General features: G+C 44.2%; 1 protein-coding gene across 4 annotated transcripts in view; it reads left to right on the forward strand.

Annotated features, from left to right (window-relative positions):
* ILF3 (interleukin enhancer binding factor 3) overlaps nt 1–19,510 on the forward strand; it is a 32,817-nt gene extending 13,307 nt beyond the window's left edge. The window contains exons 9-21 of one of the 4 annotated variants that reach the window (XM_027857760.1): nt 177–274; nt 867–978; nt 1,091–1,201; nt 1,445–1,644; nt 1,885–2,055; nt 3,040–3,177; nt 3,446–3,622; nt 4,021–4,177; nt 4,408–4,461; nt 8,690–9,058; nt 10,220–10,351; nt 10,468–10,554; nt 18,894–19,510. In XM_027857760.1, the coding sequence (XP_027713561.1) occupies nt 177–274; nt 867–978; nt 1,091–1,201; nt 1,445–1,644; nt 1,885–2,055; nt 3,040–3,177; nt 3,446–3,622; nt 4,021–4,177; nt 4,408–4,461; nt 8,690–9,058; nt 10,220–10,351; nt 10,468–10,554; nt 18,894–19,102 (2,015 nt within the window). In that variant the 3' untranslated portion in view covers nt 19,103–19,510. Of the gene's footprint in view, nt 1–176; nt 275–866; nt 979–1,090; nt 1,202–1,444; nt 1,645–1,884; nt 2,056–3,039; nt 3,178–3,445; nt 3,623–4,020; nt 4,178–4,407; nt 4,462–4,896; nt 6,376–8,689; nt 9,059–10,219; nt 10,352–10,467; nt 10,878–18,893 lie in introns of those variants that run through there. The other 3 variants (XM_027857756.1, XM_027857757.1, XM_027857758.1) reach the window with 3 other exon arrangements.
* The last annotated feature ends 201 nt before the right edge of the window (nt 19,511–19,711 follow it).

Below are 19,711 nucleotides of genomic sequence, written 5' to 3' on the forward strand. Positions count from 1 at the left end.
TGTGGATTATTTCTTAAAAGGGCTGGACGCTGAGTGGGTCACCTCGCTCAGTGTGTTTCCAGAGCTGGGTGTGGATGGGGCGGGAGGGGAAGCACCTGATTCCCTCTACCAACACAACCTCTTCAGAGATGCTAAAAGATAATCCTCTGCATATCTTCCTTGTTTCCTGCCTTCAGATGGTTCTGGCATTTATGACCCTTGTGAAAAAGAAGCCACTGATGCTATTGGGCATCTAGACAGACAGCAACGGGAAGATATCACACAGAGTGCTCAGGTATAGTTATCTCCATTACAAATGTGAACCCTTACCCAGTCTTTAATAACTGGCCTCCAGTTCTGTTACTGGGTATTTTTAGTGTAGCTCTTTGAAACTTAGTCAGATATGGGACCAAAGGTAAATGGATCCTATACTAATACAGGGGACCCCAATCTGGTTTTCTTTTTCCCCATGGTGCCATACGTAGTTGTTTTCTATCCCCAATTATGCTCGAGTGCTGTTTTGGACACTGAGGTCAAAGGGGAATTTTTTCAGTTATTGCTGCTGCTAATAGGGCTCGTTTCCCTGCATAGATATGACATAGCTTCGTATGGCATATGGGCCCTAGTTTGGGAACCCCTGTACCAACAAGAGGGCAAGGGGGATGGTCACAGGCTGATCTTCCACCACAGCAAGGTTGGGGGCCCTAACAGTCAGGATTGAATCCAGGCCTGTTGGGGGCCACCTTGCTGTTGTAGGGGAGAAGTCAGTACTGACACCCAACTAATGGGGTTGGGAGGGTCAGAGACCCCTCATGAATAGTAGTGAGCACACACCATAATTGTAGTCAATGTAGGGTAGACAAGTAAGACTCCTCTTCCCATTTTAGCATGCTCTGCGACTTGCTGCTTTTGGCCAGCTTCACAAAGTCCTTGGTATGGACCCTCTCCCTTCTAAGATGCCCAAGAAACCAAAGAACGAAAACCCAGTTGACTATACTAGTAAGTATCCAACCCCAAATTCCAGTGTTTGGCTTGAATTGTCATCTTGCTAACAACTCACTTCTCAATCTTGGGTTTCAACCTTCATCTTTTTTCTGTATTTGCTCTTCAGTCCAGATCCCTCCTAGTACCACCTATGCCATTACCCCAATGAAACGTCCTATGGAGGAGGATGGAGAAGAAAAATCTCCTAGCAAGAAGAAAAAGAAGATTCAGAAAAAAGGTACTGAACTCCTATCAGATGGAGCAGTTAGAAATCAATAAGAAAGTTGAAAATTTCAGTTTTTCTGGGAACGTTATCGGAAAAGCCTGATTATATATTCTGTGATAATGAAGAGCAGAAAGAACTAAGAATAGTTTTTTCTTAATTTAGAAAATGGTATATATGCTGTTAGGTCAATTGGTAATGGTAAGTAAGCTGACCTGTCAGATTCCTAAAAAGAAAATTGTCTGTGTTCCTATTTAGAGGAGAAGACAGAACCTCCACAAGCTATGAATGCACTGATGAGATTGAATCAGCTGAAACCTGGGCTTCAGTATAAACTGGTCTCCCAAACTGGCCCAGTGCATGCTCCCATCTTTACTATGTCTGTTGAGGTGGATGGAAGTTCATTTGAGGCTTCTGGACCATCCAAAAAGACTGCCAAGTTGCACGTTGCTGTAAAGGTAAGCATACCCCATGATTTGCAGTTTCTGGTTTTATTGACATCGTAGCAAGTCAAGTACAGTTCATGTTCAGCTCTGCTTGAATATTGACACTGTTTGACTATTGAGTGTGGAAAAACATGAGCTTTGAAAAGCCTAAATAGCATTGAAATGTCTGCATTTTTGAACATAGGAACAAAGATTGCTTCTTGTAGGAACATTTGTTGACAGCTCTTGGGGGGGTTCTTCTTTACTCTACAGGTGTTACAAGACATGGGTCTGCCTACAGGAGCAGAAGGTAAAGAATCAAGTAAAGGGGAGGACTCTGCTGAGGAAACAGAACAGAAGCCTGTGGTTGTTGCTCCTCCACCTGTAGTGGAAACTGTTGCTACCCCCAGTGCTGCTTTTCCTTCTCCAGACCAGACGTCGGAGGTGAGCTCCTAGAGGGGCTGTGGCCATGAAAGCTGTGAAGCTCTTTGCCTGGTTCTCATTGACTTGTCAGCTAAGGGGCAGGAACAGCTCTTTCTGTCTAGGCTTTTACGTATGAAGTTGAATACTTAAAAGCCATGGACTTTTAAAGTTCTTGACTGCCATTCCCCTTTTTCCCATATCTGACAAAGTCTGCCCTGAGTCAGAACCCTGGACAGTGACATGGCCCATACAGCTTATAGTGGCTAAGGGGCCAGCCGGGCATCTGATTGTCAGTGTTTCCCTGTGTGCAATAAGGCTACCACTCATTTGGACTTGGTGAACTTGGTGTAAGAAGTACCCTGACTAGATGTGGAGTCTGGAAACATCTAGGTTGGAATCCTAGGTCTTGTACCTTATCACTCTGTAATTTGGGGCAAGTCACTTAACCCACCTGAGCATTTTTCCTCATCTAGGAATTGGGGATAGTAATATAGGTAATAATTGATAATAATGGTAGTAATACAAATGGGGATTGTACTGAGCTTCTTTTACAGGATTGTTGTAAGACTACTGTTTAACCTTTAAAGTACTGAGAAATGTACATTGTTACTGTTTTTTGGCTAATTTTAGAGGAGTCTTTTAAATTTATATTTAGTATTTTTGGTGAGTGTGGACATGCTTAGGAGAAAAGATGACAGGAAGTAAATGGTTAGGCTGATGTAAATGTCCTGGACCATGGGAGCACTTAGACACCTTGAATGTAATTGATCTAAGATATGTTGGCAGATCCCATGTAGTTAACATACCCTATTTGAAGAACTGTTGAATGGGGAAGAAAATGCAAGTAATTAACAGATTTTTAAAAAATTGTCTGCCTGGTCTGAGATCCTGGATAAGCTGTGCTGGGGGTGTCAGCAGGGTAGGAACTGATCACTTGCCTAGAAAATGAGAATGAGGCACAGAAAGTGTCTGAAATTCTAATTGGGGTTTGCATTTTCTTTTTAGAATGTAAAACAACAGGGTCCAATCTTGACCAAACATGGCAAGAATCCTGTCATGGAACTCAATGAGAAGAGGCGTGGCCTCAAGTATGAGCTTATCTCTGAGACTGGTGGCAGTCATGATAAACGCTTTGTCATGGAGGTGAGTGGTACATGTGCCCCCAAAAGAATGCTTTTAAGTTGTCCTTATTTCATTGGGACTAAATGGAGTTGGTTATGCTTCTCAATATATACCTGAAAATTGGTGTTTTCCAGCTTAACGTATTGAAATGTTTTAAGTGCCATTGGTACCCTGGAGGCTAGAATTTTTCCTGAGATGACTTAGTTCTTGATCAGGCACTGAAAAAACTGTTGCTTTCTCTGACTGATCATATTGATTTCATGATCCTCCCATGTACTCGTCCTCTCAGGTTGAAGTTGACGGGCAGAAGTTTCAAGGAGCTGGTTCAAATAAAAAGGTGGCAAAGGCATTTGCTGCTCTCACTGCTTTAGAAAAGCTGTTCCCTGATGCTCCTGTTGCCTTGGAGCCCAATAAGAAGAAGAGAGCACCAGTACCTGTGAGAGGGGGACCGAAGTTTGCGGCAAAGGTGGGTACCTTTGATAGACAATGCTAATACAGTTCGAGGAGGTTTTCATTCTCTCATTTAGTCTTTTCAACACCCTAGCAAGGCAGTTGCTACTATTGTCATCCTTGCTTTATGGTGAAAGAGGGGCTTGAATATTAGGTTTAGTGACTTGTCTAGGGTCACATAGCCAGTTGTTAATGCAAGATTTTAGACCCAGGACTTCCTTACTCCAGGTCCACTGTTTTACCCTCTGTCCCACACAGGAAATAACAGTGTAGATTCCTTAATCTTAATTTCAAGGTACCCTTATGTTTCTCTGAGGGAATATAGAAAGAATATACTGCATGAGCTACTACTGAAATCTCATAAATTATTTGTGTGAGTTTAACCAGGCTGTGTTTTCTAATTTTCTTTTATAGCAGCACAACCCAGGATTTGGAATGGGAGGCCCTATGCACAATGAGGTTCCCCCTCCCCCAAATATTCGTGGTCGAGGTAGAGGTGGGAACATCCGAGGTCGGGGTAGAGGCCGAGGTGGATTTGGTGGTGCCAATCATGGTGGCTACATGAATGCTGGTACGAGTGCAGATTTTCTTCCCTTGCCTGCTTCTAAATTTGTTTTGTAAGACTTTGAATCGTTTAATATGTGGAATTTGAAATCTGCAAATGAGTATTTGTCACCAGTGTCCCCTATTAAAGTCTTCCCAGAGGTTAATTTGAAAGCTGTGAAGAGAAGCCGTCTCTCCTGGCTGTCCTTACTGTGGGCCCAACCAACAGTCGAGTAATTTTACTCTGTCCTGTTCTAGGCGCTGGCTATGGAAGCTATGGCTACGGTGGCAATTCTGCAACAGCAGGATATAGTAAGTGTTAGTTTATGTTCTATCAATTTAAAGTTAAAAAGAAACCCACAAACACTACTTGCCTTAGAACAGTTGAAACCTGGCCTATTTGTACCTAAGACTTAGTAGCACAGCCCTTTTTTGGCAGATGGGACAGGTTGTTGAGCAAGAGATTAATATTGTTTAACCATTAAAGTACAAAACCCATGTGATTTGACAATTCCTTTTTAATATGTAAATATTTTAAATTTCTCTGCTTTAAGCCATGTGAAGCAATACACCACTCTTGTGAATATGCTTTCCTGACAATGCCCAGCTATTTGTATTCAGAAGAAGCCTTCATTGGGGGGTTACAGGAGCAGAGAAATCTAAAACATGAGTTTCATATGTGGCGCTCTGTGCCATCTTCAAAACAATTCTAATTTTTTTTCTCTGCTCTGTCTCCCCCTTTTGTAGGTGACTTTTTCACAGACTGCTACGGCTATCATGATTTTGGGTCTTCCTAGATCATCTAAAAGTATTGCACAAAAAAACAGCTTTTTACTCCAATTTTCTCGAACTCCAAAACCCAAAGTGTCCGTGCTGTGTCCCTGTGCTTCACTGGGTTTCTCAACCGTGGCTTTTCACCGCAGCTTGTCTGAAACTCTTAGCCTGCAGAACTTAAGACAGTGGCAGTTTTTATTGTGATTTGCCTTTGAACTTGGTCGTATTGATGTTCACAATAAGCGGAAAGTAATTTTCAGAGAATGTTTTTGTGCCAAGTTGCACAAAATTCTAGAGCCAGCTTTGTTCAGCATAAAGGCAAAAGCCCACCTTTGCTTTTTATGGAAAGCATTACTTTATTTAAGGGACAGATACAGAAGCATTTTAATCTACCTTTGTCTTAATTTACAGCAGGTTTTGTATGAATTTTAAACCTTTTAACAAACTCCCAAACCTGGTGGTTGATACCTAAGAAAGACTTCACCGTGTCTGAATCTAGTACAGCCCGACTCTTTTTTAAGCATGCACAATGTTAAATTGTATGTGGAATCGTAAGATGTGCTAAGTTAACTTCTCCATCCTTTTGTAATACACTGGTGGGTTATTGCTTGAGGGATGGGATTAATTGTGGCTGATAGCTAGTTAGTGTACTTTCAAAGGAATTGTAACTGTGCTTCCAATACTGGTACAATAAATATCCAGGCATTAAGGAGTTGATGTAAAATTTTGCAAGTCCTGATCACAGCTGAAAATGCATGGATTCAGATTTTTTTATCGGCTTTTTTTATAATCAAGTATAAAGGGCCTTAAGCACTTGACATTGGTTAGCAAACCAGCAGCAGGGATTTGTGTTGCTGGGACTTTTGCTATAACTGACTTTTGGCAAAGACCTGGAAGCTTATCATGACTTCTAATACAGAGGTATGTGGAGTCATTTGGTCATTCCAACTAGATTCTCTTTCACTTGTAAGTGTATGGCCCTTTATTCTTGCTGTAATACTATGTTTTAAATTTGTATGGTCCTCTTCTGTCTTGTTTTGGTCAGCGGTTCTTATCGCACAAAGCCTGCATCTTTGCATTGACTTGCAAGATTTTGAGTTTGTTCAGACACAGAAACTGGTCAAAATGATTACTCACCACTTGTTCAAAGAGGTTTGAAACATTCAGTGAATACTTTTTAAAACTTTTAATGCATGATGTATTTTTTTTAGAAAGTTATTGTTTGAGAATAATGTCTTTTTATACCAGGGAATAGATGTTGTCCTGAATGAGGTGGAAAACTGCCACCCCCTCCCTTTTTTTTTTTTAAATCAATACATGTTAAAGTAAATCATTGGATATTTTGGTGTCTTCATTCATGTTCTTAATTGAGGGAAGAGACTGAACTGAACATAGGTGTTCAAGTGTATGTTAAGCTTAGTGCTGATATTATTAAACCCTTCTTGAAACCTAGATTTGGGGAGGTCATGGAAATATTTGTTTGTAATCTTCCTGAAGGAGAAATATCTGCTTTCCCCATCTCTCCACAATCTCTTCACTGAGCATTGCATGTTTGCTTTGCTGCATTGTTGGATGTGTCTCCTTTCTTGGCGTTTTGGCTTTGTTACTTGAAAATGAGCTTGGTCTAATTGTTCCTCAAGCTGCGCAGGACTCAGTGATAGTGGGTTGGTGGGGGATGGGGTGGGATGAAGGCTCAATTCCGTTAGTCCAATAACAAAAGGCCATGAAATGAATACCTAATAATTAGGATTTGAAGGCCAAGCTGTGCTGGTAGTATTGTTCATCCTTCTTATCCTTTGCCACAGGCTAGGCAACATAGGGACTGGTACTTACCTTTCTGTTCCAGTTACCTGCTGGCAAAGCCAATTCCGTCTTGTCAAGGAAAGCACAATTCGTGGGCATGCCCACTCACAGGGAGCTTAGGTGCTCCTGCTTTCTGCTTGGGGTTACTGGAGTGAATTGGAAAGTGTCATTCTCTGTACCCCTCACCCCCTATATGTCACTTAGGTTTGGGGGCTTGAACTGACTGACTTCTGGACAAATAGAATTGACCCAAACTGTCAACATGTCTGTGTGTACACACACACACACACACACACACACCCACCCACCCACCCACACACCCACACACCCACCCCCTACACCCCCTCACCTGTTCCTTCCCATCCATATACCTGCTATTGAAAAGCCTGAGGTGGTTCACATATGAGACTGACTTTAAATAGTCTCGGTTGTACGAAGCCCTGAGTTACTTGGGCACGCCAGAGAAAAAAATACATGAGGTATCTAAACTGAAGAGCACCTCACACCATGCCTTACATATATAGTAGGTACTTGGTGTTGCATTTTGTTAAAGAAGGGGATCATTATGTCCCAGAGCCAGATGAGAAGGGCTGATGGAGGTCACAGTCTCACCTTCAGTTCCTGAGAATGTGGCAGCTACATCCATCCCATGCTTTGCAATCCCACTGCATGTTCCTGCCTCTCTGGGGCTGTGACCCAGAGCTGAGCTCTAAACCTGGCTCCCAAGCATGGTGCTAGTGACCCATTGGAAAGACCTGCCTGGTCAGAGTGGGGACACATCCTTGGTCCCTTGTCCTGGGGATATCTGGGAGAAGCAGTGCTTGCCTTTTGGCCTTAGTACTTACTAAGTGTGTATTCTGGCCTCACTAGCTCTCTTGCATTGTGGGTTTCTGGGATGAGCCTGAGGGGCACATCTCCACTTGTAAGGGGTAACTGGTCATTTTACTGGGAATGATCCTGTGATGAAACAGTTTATTTTGCCAAGTCTGCATTTGGGGCCTTCTAACCAGCAGGCAATCTCAGAATAATTGTCTGATTTGGCAGCTTCAGTCCAGGCATTCCTTCTTGCTGATACTGCCCCTGGTCAAAGGAGGTTTGTGACTGTAATGAAGACTTGCCTGTCCTTCCAGGGAGATGAGCATGGGCCTGTGCTGGCCTTGTCACAGTGAAGTACAGGGGTGGACAGAGCGGTTTCCATATAACAGTCCCAGACTGACTGCTTCTCGGAGCCTGGGGTTAAAGTCAGCCTTGCTTTTCTTTTCCTTTCTCTTGGGGGAGGGACGTGGCCGGTGGGGGAAGGAAGTGGTTTGACTGTGATTTCATCAGTGTAGGGAACTCCCAGTGTAGAAACTCCCTTCACTGATGCAGATTGGCAACTTGTCTGAAACTTGATGGCCTTAGCCAGTTGCCTGGGGGCATTAAGGGTTTTATTGACTTGCCTTGGGTAATAGGCAGTGTGTGTGAGAGGCAGGTCTGTGAATCTGGGAGACCTGAGATCCAGACTGGCTTTCTGCCATGCCATGTTGCCTCAGCCCTGCTTTTCTGGGGAGCTTTGGGGAGGTCTGGGTTTGTTAAATGGTCCTAAGTCATCAGCTAAACCAGCCCATCTACGATCTTAAAAACATTAATAGCCACTGCAAGAGCTAACATCTTCCCTGCTTACACCTGAGCATCTCCTGAAGGAGGATTAGTTCTTAACATCAGCAGAAAAGAGAATTTGAGAGCAAACCCAGACCAGTTTTCTTCTTGAATGAGATGGGTGACTGCTCAGATTTCTCTGGACCTCAGAATAAGTCCCTAAAACCGTAGCGTTAGCTTCTGTGAATACATGGTGTAGGAGTCCTAAGGGAAGTAGATGTCAGGTATACCCTCAAAGGGGGATTTAACATGAGTTAATTTTACTTTCTTGAATCTGAAATCTTCCCTTTTCCACTCCCTAATTGATGCCATCCCTTCCATTTAGGTCAGTTCTACAGCAACGGTGGGCATTCTGGGAATGCTGGTGGAGGCGGGGGTGGCGGTGGAGGCGGCTCTTCTGGCTATGGGTCCTACTACCAAGGCGACAACTACAATTCACCAGTGCCCCCAAAGCACGGCGGGAAGAAGCAGCAGCATGGGGGCCAGCAGAAGCCTTCTTACGGTTCAGGGTACCAGTCTCACCAAGGCCAACAACAGTCATCATACAGCCAAAACCAGTACAGCAATTATGGCCCACCTCAAGGCAAACAAAAGGGCTATAATCATGGACAAGGCAACTACTCTTCCTATTCGAATTCCTACAACTCCCCAGGTGGTGGAGGTGGATCAGACTATAACTACGAGAGCAAATTCAGTGAGTTGGCTTTGGGTGACCCATGTCCTCATAGCACCTCTATTGAAACCAGGGCATTGGGTGGGGTAGCAAACCCCATGGAAATACTGAAGTTGCTTCTAGTCTGTCAGCTGGTGAAGGCAAGTTGGCATGTTGGGCTACAAGCTCAGGTACTGCTCTGATCAACAGCTGGTAAGATATTATGAAAGTGGGGCACCAAGTGATAGTAGGAAAGAGGATACTTGAGATTTTGCAGGACTTTTATTAAACTCTCAAATTTAATTCCTTAGTACCTATTTTCCTGACTGTTTTACTTAAGGTCAACCCTGTTACATAGCTGGATCCCAGATGAGTTCCAGACCTCTCTATATCCAGAAACTCTGTGCCATGAGCTTCCTACTGGCCCTGGGTGGTTTAGGTTCATGCCTCACCATGAAACAAATCACTTTCCTGAGTGTGCATAGCTATTAGCTAAAAAAGAAACATGTCAATATAGTGATCAGTCCTTAACAATATGGCTTCATTGTTGCTCATAGTGATTTACTATCTTCCCAAATTGAACCTGAGTAGCTTATTTAGTGGAACTGAGGGGTTCTTACCCATCACTGAGCCATGATTGTGTTTTTTCCTTGGCCTTCTACATAGACTTAGATGAATGGATCAGTTGTCCTGGGTACAGGAGTAACATCTGTGGATTTTTCCTGAAACAGTGAAATGGCTGGCATAAATGCTGACTTTTTAAGAAACCACACTAGAGGGGAGTAGAAGGATGGGAAATCTGAGAGGAATTGTCAAGGGGAACTGTCCCAGAAACAAAGCTTGGGTTAATGGTGTAAGTAGGATATTCGACAGAACTGATCTGTGGGATTTTTTTTTTTTTTTTTAATGAGAACAGCTTGGTCCCTGGACTGATCTCATTGAAGGGAGATTGGGTAGGCAGGGACTTTTGTCAGCTTAGTGTGGCCATAGCAAAGCATCACTTAAACATCAGCCACTCCACCTTTTAGAAATATAGTTCGTCTGTCAACAGGTGTAGAGCCTGTACCTTTGGTTCAGGCAACAGAGCTCCAGGCTTCTCCATCTTCTGATGCCTCTTTGCCTTCCTTGATAGGGATCAGGGCTTCCATTGCTAGGTTCTGTTGAGGGGAAGTTAACAGTACTTTGTTCTGCCCCCCACTCCAGATTACAGTGGCAGCGGGGGCCGAGGTGGTGGTGGGAACAGCTACGGGTCAGGTGGATCGTCCTATAACACAGGTTCACATGGCGGCTATGGAGGCAGCTCTGGTGGTGGCTCCTCCTACCAAGGCAAACAAGGTTGGTGTCTGTTCCACCTGGGATTGGGGTCTTGGAAAGGGTGGTGGGAGAGAGGGCATAGCTGCAACCTTCTCATCCTAACCCCAACTTATATTTTCTGTCCCTACTCTCCCTAGGTGGCTACTCTTCACAGTCCAATTACAACTCCCCAGGCTCAGGCCAGAATTACAGTGGGCCTCCCAGTTCCTACCAGTCTTCGCAAGGTGGCTATGGCAGAAATGATCACAGCATGAATTACCAGTATAGATAAACTACCTTTACTCCCCAGGGGTGAAGTTTTGTTACCTTCTGCACTCGCCCCCTCCCCCCCAATTTGAATATTCAGTTTTATTGCATCACAGTTAACATGTCAACCCTTCCCCCCAGGTTCCATGTTGCCGTGTTCTGTGTGATATGCAGGTGGCTACTCTGATGGTGGCATCTCCCTGTAATTCCATACTTAGCTGTGTTTGGGACATCTGTGTATTTAATGGTTTGTTAGTTACCATTACAACTTTGTCTGAATAGAGTTTTTGAGTTAATACAACTCAGTATCCCTTCGTCTATTTAACATTGGTGTTAGTGTTAACTAAGTTCGTCTTTAAATAGTTACGTGAGGGATACGTCATCTGTTAATGCTTTTGTGAAGTGAGTTAAACAAGCTTTCTGTATTTTAATGCTTTAGTGTTTCAGTTTTATAAGTGAAGATTTTATTTTAAAAACCAGTGGGAAAGAGTGGGGTTTTTTTTTTTTTTTTTGTATGTCTGGGTCATTCAGGCAGGACATCTGAATTAAGCTGAATGTAGACAAATAAAGATAAAGAAAACTCTTTGGGCCGATGTCTGGCCTGCGTGTCTGTCCCACCAACCCTGGAAAAGCTGCCACCTCAACTGGTCCAAAGCCAGGGAGAGAGCAGGTACAGGGAGGCAGGTAGGGAAAGACAGGTTGGAGGGGCAGGATTTTCTTGGGGCTTCTTAATTCCCTGAGCTTTTGGAAATAAGCATCCTTGGTAGGTTAAGTCTTTCTGTCCATGAAAAGCCATTAAATATCCCCCAAAAAATAGAGGGGCAGGGGTTAGAGGGACATCATCAAGATAGACTGAGGAAGGTAAGGTGGGGAAAGCTTTCTCCATGGGGGAAGGGGTGTTAGATTTTTCTATGCATATGTGGGCTAGGCTAGGATTCTTGAGAAGGCCCAGAAGCACAGAGCTATTGTTTTGGCAGAGTCTACGTTTCCTTTAGCTTAGGGATTGGTGTTTGCAGCTGCTCTGGAGGCAGGCTTAAGAACAGAAGACTATTGGAGGACCAGCCATTTTGCTTGGCATCTCTCCTTGCTTTGACTAGAGTCTTGAGGCTACCTCTATTTCTTGTCATGGCTTTAAGGCTGCCCTGCCTTGCCTTGCCAGGGTGTCATGTAATCAAGGATGTTGGAGTGGGAGGAATGATTGAGTAATATGGATTTAAATAGTCATGAAGGGGTCTAAATGCCAGGCCCTGGGTTTTTTCTTTAAGTAGTTCAGTTTAGGCCAGGGTGAAGGCCTGAGAAGATGGTATGTTTGGGCTGGGTCAAGTAACTCTTCCTTACAGACAGAGGGTGGCAAGAGGGGAATCAGCTCAGGCCATCTCCCTCACTCTAAACCTACAGTTGGAGATTTTAGTGGACTGCAAGCTCAGTACAAATCAGTTCTTTGTAGACTAGTTGTGATCTTAGTCTGCATTGAGAAAAGTGGTATCCAGGCCAAGAGTAGAGATAGTCCTTCTGTGACAACATGTTCTTTTGGGTACCATAGTTTAAGGAGGACATTGATAAGCTGGAGAGGAGGAGGATGACAGGATGCCAAAGGGTCTTGAAAGAAAGGTCAGTTAAAGGAATTGGGGTTGTTGAGTCTAGAGGAAACGTGGGATCACAATGGCCATTTCCAGGTATCTGAAGGGCTGTCATGTAGAAGAGAGAGAAGTCTTGGTTTCTTTTGCCCCAGAGGACAGAACTAGGAGCAGTGAACAAAAGGGGCAAATTTAGCTTTGATGTCAAGAAAGACCTTTTACTGATAAGAGCTTCTTGGCAGATAATTTGTTTTTCAGCTGAGGTTTGAAGTAGAGGCTGGATGATCACTTGTTAGGTGTGTTGTAGAAGAGATTTCTTGTTCAGGTATGGGTCAGACTAGAATGGCCTCTGAGGTCTCTTCCAGTGCTGAGAACCTTGGACACACTTGCTTAATGCATTCTTGTTTGTCTGGAGAAGCTATTTCTGAAATAGTAACCTATCAGTGATAGGTTTGTATTGATCCTCTATCTGGGAATTGATTCCCTGCTCTCATACAACCTGTGTGACCTTGGGAAAGTCATTCTACCCCTCTAGGCCTCAGTTAAACATACAAAAATGAGAGGGTAGGACTAAGTGAGATCAGAGGTAGTGTGGTATGTTGAAATGGAGCACTGGAGTCAGAAGACTTGGGTTTGAGTTTTGCCTCTGCTATTTTACAATCACTGTGACCTTGAGCAAATAACATTTCTGAGCCTAAGTTTCCTCATTGTAAAATGAAGAGGTTGGACTAGGTGATCTCCATGGTCCCTTCAAGATCTCCATCCTGTGATCTCATGGAATTGATTTGACCAAGGGCAAGGAGGCGGACTTCAAGTCCAAAGCTAGGATGCTCCTCACGTGACAGGGCAGTAGATAGGGATGAAGAGGGGCATAGCCATGGTCTGGGGGACTTCAGCACCAGAAATCAGCAATGAAGAGCCTGGAGAGAGAGAGGAAACTTAGCTCCAACAGGAACATCAGTATGTAAAAGGATTGTCCAAATTCTTGGAAATTATAACTGGTTTTATACTAGGAAGTAGCCACAGCTCAGAGGTCAGGTGTGATGCCTAGTGTAGCAGTTTTCCTTTCACCAGAAATTTAACAGAAAAGCAGACTTGGTAAGTAATACTCATTTTGTATTTATAATGCCACCGACTGATATAGCTGGAAGGGATCTCTGGGGTCATCTAATCTTCTTCTTTGTGCCTCATCTGTGAGATGAGGTGTTTGAAGTGATTTGTCCAAAGTTTTAGGCAGTTAAGTTGAAGAGTCAAGACTCTACCCAAATCTTTGGCCTACAAGTTTACTGCATTTCAGCTTTCCAGTTACAGTGTCTGACATGTAGTATTCTTGGAAATAGTTGCTGACAGTAGGCTGATATATGCTTGTTGATAGCACATTGCTCTCAAAAGTCAGTGGGGAGGCCTGATCCTGAGCAGAGCTGTCTATAACTGTCTGGGTGGGCCTAGGGGCTGGACTTGGTTCAGAAATCTTGACCTTTTTTTCATCGTGTTTCAGATAGATCTCTCCCTCCCTGCCTCAGTGCTCAGCCTTGGTGATAATTAAGTTTAGAGTTGAAAAGATACCTTAAAGATCACTTATGGTTCACCCCCTCATTTTATAGGTGAAGAAACTTAAGGCCCAGGAAGGCGGCAGTGACTTGAGTGAATGAGAAAACATTTATTAAATGTTGACTATTTCCCAAACACTGGATACAAATAGCAGAATGAGGTAGTCCCTGTTGTCTTGGAGCTTATGTTCCAATTGGGGGGAAATGGCATAGACAGGAGAGAGAGGTCAGCTGCATGACAGAAGGGCCTGGCTACAGGTGGGATGGCAAGATCCAGGTCAGGTGTCAGTGCCTGGGGGTCAGGAGAGGGCAAAGAGCAAGGACCACAGTGCTTCTCCATCTTGGCAGAATGATTATAGTTGGTAACTGCTCATCTGAGTGGTGTGAGCAGCCCTATCTTAACTTGACCCAGGTCTGCTGACTCCCAACTCCAGCACTCTTTCCACTACACCACAATGCCTTATCTTTCACCTGTTCCCTTTACCTGGTGGACAGACAGTTAAGTGTACTTTTTAGTCACCTACATGCGGGTCTCCTTCTTGGAGGGACTTGGTTAGAAAATGGAATATAGCTATATTTCTTGAGAGGATCACCCCAGAGGATACCATGAGGTTTTATGTGGCTTTAGGGACTCCCAGGGTGACCTGGAACTTAATTTGCAGGAGTAGATTAGTGTCCCAGGTTCAGGTCTTATGTCAAACCTATCATGATCTTCCTGGAGCTCTGTACTATTCCTTTAACTCTAGACCTTGGTTACAATATTAAGTAATTTTTCCAAGGTGTATAAGCTATTAAGCTATGAAAGTTGAAATCTAATTAAAGCTGCACTAAGACTTTTGGGATACCCTATCAAATGCATACTGTGTCCTTTGATCATGGCCAGAGGAAAGTTCATTTTTGTCACAGCCTATAATAATTATATTGCTAGTCCAGAGAGCACAGTAAGTGGGGAAACTCATGGATTTGGCCCTGAGGGTCCTCTGGATAGAGGGGGATCGTGGTTCCTATATAGATAATACTGGGGAACAGGTATTTCTTACCTCCTGGAAGGTAGTAGGCTAGTACCTCAGCAGCTCCTGGGGCAGAAAGCCATTAACAAGAGTAAATTGAAGATAGCTACATTGATGAAATTTAATTCATTACTGCTGGAAAGAGTTAGGAAGGCTGTGTGTGGGCTCTACTCCAAGCTGTTGTAGGCATAGCCCCACAAACACATCTTCCAAGTAGATAGATATTCTTTACATTTGGGGCAGCAGCCAAAACCCTAATGACAAGATCACTGGACATCACTTAGCCAAATCCACTGCAGTAGGGAGGGTACTTGGTTTGGGGGCTGACCTCCTTAGTTATTTCTTCACTTCTTGGGATCCCGTTGGGTTACACATTCCTATAAATGTGTCCTATAATGAAGTTCTTGAGCTGGGGTCCCTTGGAAGATAGCACCTGCTGCAACAGGAATCTAGGGTTCACAAAGACATTGCCATCTAGAGCACATAGTGGGCAGTGGGGCAGTAGCGAGCTACCCGTTCTAGTTCCACGAGGGTCTTAAAGAGCCAGATTGTGGTATGTATCTAGGAAGCCCACCTGAAGGAGATCTTTGTGCTTTCTGTCCTCATCTACCAACAAGTCCCATAGCTGTCTAGGGGAAAGGAATGGAGGCAGGCCCATCAGGAAGACAAGGCAGATGTCCACCTCGGGCACCATGGCTTTGTGGCCCCGTGTGTGTCGGATGACCTAGTGTCTGCCGGCTTCCTGGGGTTTGGTCATGAACATCAAAAGGAAGGGGCCAGCAGGATTTCCCATGCATTTGTCTGGATGATTGAACAGGAAGGGATAGGTGTGGGCTTGCACCTTCTCCACGGGGTACTGAACCTGCCACTGGACCCTCTCATTGATGTGTGGATAACCTTCCAAGAGAAGTATTAAAAGTTCCCCAAGAACAGCACCTGACAGACCCCTGAGTACCAGATGTCCCTAGGAGCAAGAGGCCAGATGAGGGTTAGGGACCTAGGTTACAAACAATTTCTGTCCTTAGTCCTTCCTATCCCCTGTGCCATGCTAGATGCTTTCTTGTGGAGAATTTGGTTGGCTCTCCAAGATGTAAATCTGGGAGCAGCAAGGGAGATAAAGGCACAATGGAGAATGTCAGCCCATTTCCCCCTTAATGTGGCAGGAACTTGGATGGGGGCCCTAGAGATTGGCCAGTGAAACTGTTGTGGGAGTGTCCTTTCCTCTTAACTAGGAACAGGGACTCTCACTATAGCTGACCTCCACATAGGGCACTGGTAGGAGGGGGGCTTCAGTGTGCCTTTCAACTTGATTAAAATGGGTGAAAAGAGAATTCCATAGGGTCACAGCAAGCAGATGCATCTCCTGGTAAAGCAAACATTGCTGATATGGGGCCAGGGCAGGTAGGGGTGGGGACTGTGGATGTTAAACTGGGCAAGGTTCTCATAGGTTTTATCCTTAAGGGTCTTAGAACTGGAAAGGATTTTAAAAATCATTTTGTACCCCCTCATTCTGCAAATGGAGAAACTGAATCTCAGAGAGGGAGCAGTGATTTGCACAAGGCTACTGAATGAGTTGGTAGGGTCACAACTAGAATCTGGTTCTGTCTTCCAAACCAAGGGCCTTTCCCACCAAATCAGGTGCCTCCCCTCCTAACCTGGATTTTTTTCTCTCCTCTCAGCAGCCCTCCACAGGACACTTCTCCCAACCTAAACTCAGCTTTCAGGGATAGTGTCAGGATTACAGAGGACCTTCTACCAGCTTATCTTTGCCCTACCCAAGTCACCGCAGGAATCCCCAGCCCAGACAAGGTCTTCATTCCTTAAGTGAAGGTGGACCTTGGTTTCCCATGTTGACTGTTGCTACCTGCCCTCCCCTCATTTTAATATTCAGTTTTATTGCATCACAGTTAACATGTCACCCAATCTCATGTTCCTTGCTGCTATGTTCTGTGTGGTCAGTCGATCACTCAGAGGCTAGATGTCTTCTCATTCCACAACTGGCTGGCTGCCTGGGATGTCACTGTGTGTCCTGGTCTTTTCATTAGCATTAGGGCTTCTGGATAGAGAAAAGGGAGTTAAGATAACTCTATGGGGTGGTATAGTGAGGTAATCATTGTTGACATAGGGGGACAAGGAAAATTTGACTTAGAAGGTGACATTGAACCAGAGAGCAGTTATCCTGCAGAAACTGCAAATTCAAAAGCCCCCAGGGGCTCTGAAATTTCCCAGGAATTTTTTTATTACAGAATTTGTGGTGGGAGACTAAGCCCAAAAAATGCTTGAAGTTCCTGCCACAGGTACTACGTTCTATTGACTGTTATCCAGCCTCCTGGACAGTTCTTGTATGCACCAACTTTCATCACAACAGGATTTCTGGGACAGTTTGATTACCAGACTGGAAGAGGTTCTCCGGTGTCCAGTGTGAATCCTACAGACTTTGAAGGGCCTGAATTCACTGGAAGATGGTGCAGAATAGTTTCTGAGATGGCAAAGGAGCATCTGTCCAAGAGGAGCATCTATCCCCATGACTCCTCAGGAGATTCAGGGTCTCCAGCCCTGTGGTTTGGTTCAGTATCTATCCTGAGGCAGCTGTTCCCCTTTGCCCATCGGCTGCCCTCTGTGAAATTGAAGATTTATAAATGCTGTATTCTCTCTTCTGGAACTAAAGGCCTGAGGACAAGGAGATGAAAAGGGTCATGAACCAACATTCTATCTAGATCATTAACAGGCCACCTTCATTCTGGATCTCTTGTATTTTTATGCTCATGGCAACCTGCCTCTCCCAGAATGATGCCTTATGCCCTGATCACCATTTCCAGTGTTGTTTGTTTCTCTTCTTAGCAGGTGCATGCATGTGCATGCTACATACACATACATTCTTCTCTCTCTCTCTTTCCCCTCCCTTTCCCTCTTTCTCTCTTTTTCTCTCTCAGGAGTTGGTATCATCATACTCCTCATTCCCCTCAAATTACTGCTTGAACACCCACCATCACTGCAGCCTTTGAAGTTCATGCCATCCATTTCTAGGACCCAGCCCAGATGTTTATTGCTGTGATTGTACCAGCTGCAGGTTACTTTCCCTGATTTCTGAAGGAGTTTAGTATCTGGCTTGTAGCTTTCCTTTCCACCCAAACCCCTGCCTTCATATTTGTGGACTTCCCTCTACATATTGATTTCTTCTTGAACACCTTGACCTTCCAATTAAACTCAGATCCCATGACCTTCATCTTCACAAAATTTTAGCCTCTTAAAGGGTGATGAGAAGTGGTTGTGAAAGCATTTTGCATGTTTTGTCCTAGTTAGGCCTGTCTGGGGTACTGAATTTAGTTCTGGGATGGACATGTTAGGAAATCACATTGAGAAACTACAGTATGTTGGGAGGATGGTGACCAGGATGGTGAGGGCACGTACACGGCCATGTGAAGATTGGCTGGAACATCTAGGTATACTTGACTTAGAATAGATTGGGGGGAGGGGGAAGAGAATCAAGTTTTTGAAGGGCTGTTTGTAAAAAAAGTGGATTAGATTTTATACTACTTGACCCCAGAGGTCAGAACTGGGAACAATTGGTAGGTGAAAAGAGGTAGGTTTCAATTTTCTCTCGCTGGAGGTCTGCAAGCAGTGACCAGATGACTTGGTTTGGCTGTTTTTATGGAGATTCCTGTTCAGGTATGGGTTGGACAAGACACCCTTTGAGGTACCCTTAAGCCCCTGAGCTTCAGTGATTCTATCATTTAAATCTCTCGTACCTACCTCACAGGGTTGTTAGGAGGATCAAATGAACTATTGTATGTAAAGTGCTTTATAAACCTTGAGGCACTATATACATGTCAGCTTTTATAATTCTGTGATACAAAGCACTGTAAAAATGGGAAGTTATTTTTTTCCTATTATGTTATTGATGGTGGCTGCTCTGTGTGTCTAGCTGCTAATGACTGTCTGTGGACACTCCACTTTAGGTGACCTCGCTGTTTTGAACACTGCCCCATTAATCCCTTGTGTCTTATTTCCAGTCCTAGAGCTTTGTGCTGGGAGTCTGGGGTTGGTGCGGTCAGGAAGCTTATTGTGATTAAAGTGTATGTCTGGGTAATTCCAGCATCCTGAATTAAGATGAATGTAAATTAAATGGGGATGTGAGTGTGGGGAAAAGTATCCCCACTGCCATCTATATCCCTGACAGATGATGCTATCCCACATCAACTGGTTAGAGAATTTGCAGCCATCTCGGTGAGAGGCTGGGCTCAAACTTTCTGGAGAAACAGGATGAAGGAATATTCAAGCAGGGCACCAGAAGAGAGAAGAGAAAAAAATGGATGTGGAGTCAGGAATCATCTATTTTTGGAGGCTAATAACAGGAGACTTGCTGCCTTCTGTGGTGGGAAGCAGTGAACTGCAAACATTCTCCCAGCTGTGGTTCTTGCCCAAGAGGCCAGAGTTTCGAGACTTCACATCTCTGTTGTCCTGAGATGTGATTCTTTTCAGAACCTGAGTTTCCTGGGTTCAGTTGCTGGGCAAGTTGCTAATAGACCTTTAGGGTCTAGGTTGCTGTGACCTGTTGATACACAGCTCAGGAAAGGGCCCAGAAATCGAACTCAAAAACTTTTTATCCTGTTCAACTAGCTTACAGCGCCAAGCTGTTAAGCCATCAGGGAAGCTGAGACAGGAGGACTCACAACCTACATTTCCTTGAAGTTTGGGAGGTTGTAGTTTGGGAAACGGGTGGTGAGAAGGTTTGCTGCTTGATTCTTATCTCCTGTTATATATCTTTTGTTTTAAGTAAATGTCCTCTTGCATTGCTATGATGTCATGTGATTAATTCTGGCTGGTGGGGTTCAGAGGGGAAAAGATTGGCTTGGGAGCAGAGGTTCATAGGATGCAATCCAGTTCAACCCTCTCATTTTGCAGGAGACTAAGGCTGGGAGAGGTTATGACTTGCTTAAAATCACAGGTAGAGTACAAACTAGGAGAGAGCTGGGGTTTGAACCCAGGTCACCTACT

The sequence above is a fragment of the Vombatus ursinus genome, unplaced genomic scaffold (genome assembly GCF_900497805.2).
Source record: "Vombatus ursinus unplaced genomic scaffold, bare-nosed wombat genome assembly UNPS02012319.1, whole genome shotgun sequence".
Taxonomy (NCBI): Eukaryota; Metazoa; Chordata; class Mammalia; order Diprotodontia; family Vombatidae; genus Vombatus; species Vombatus ursinus.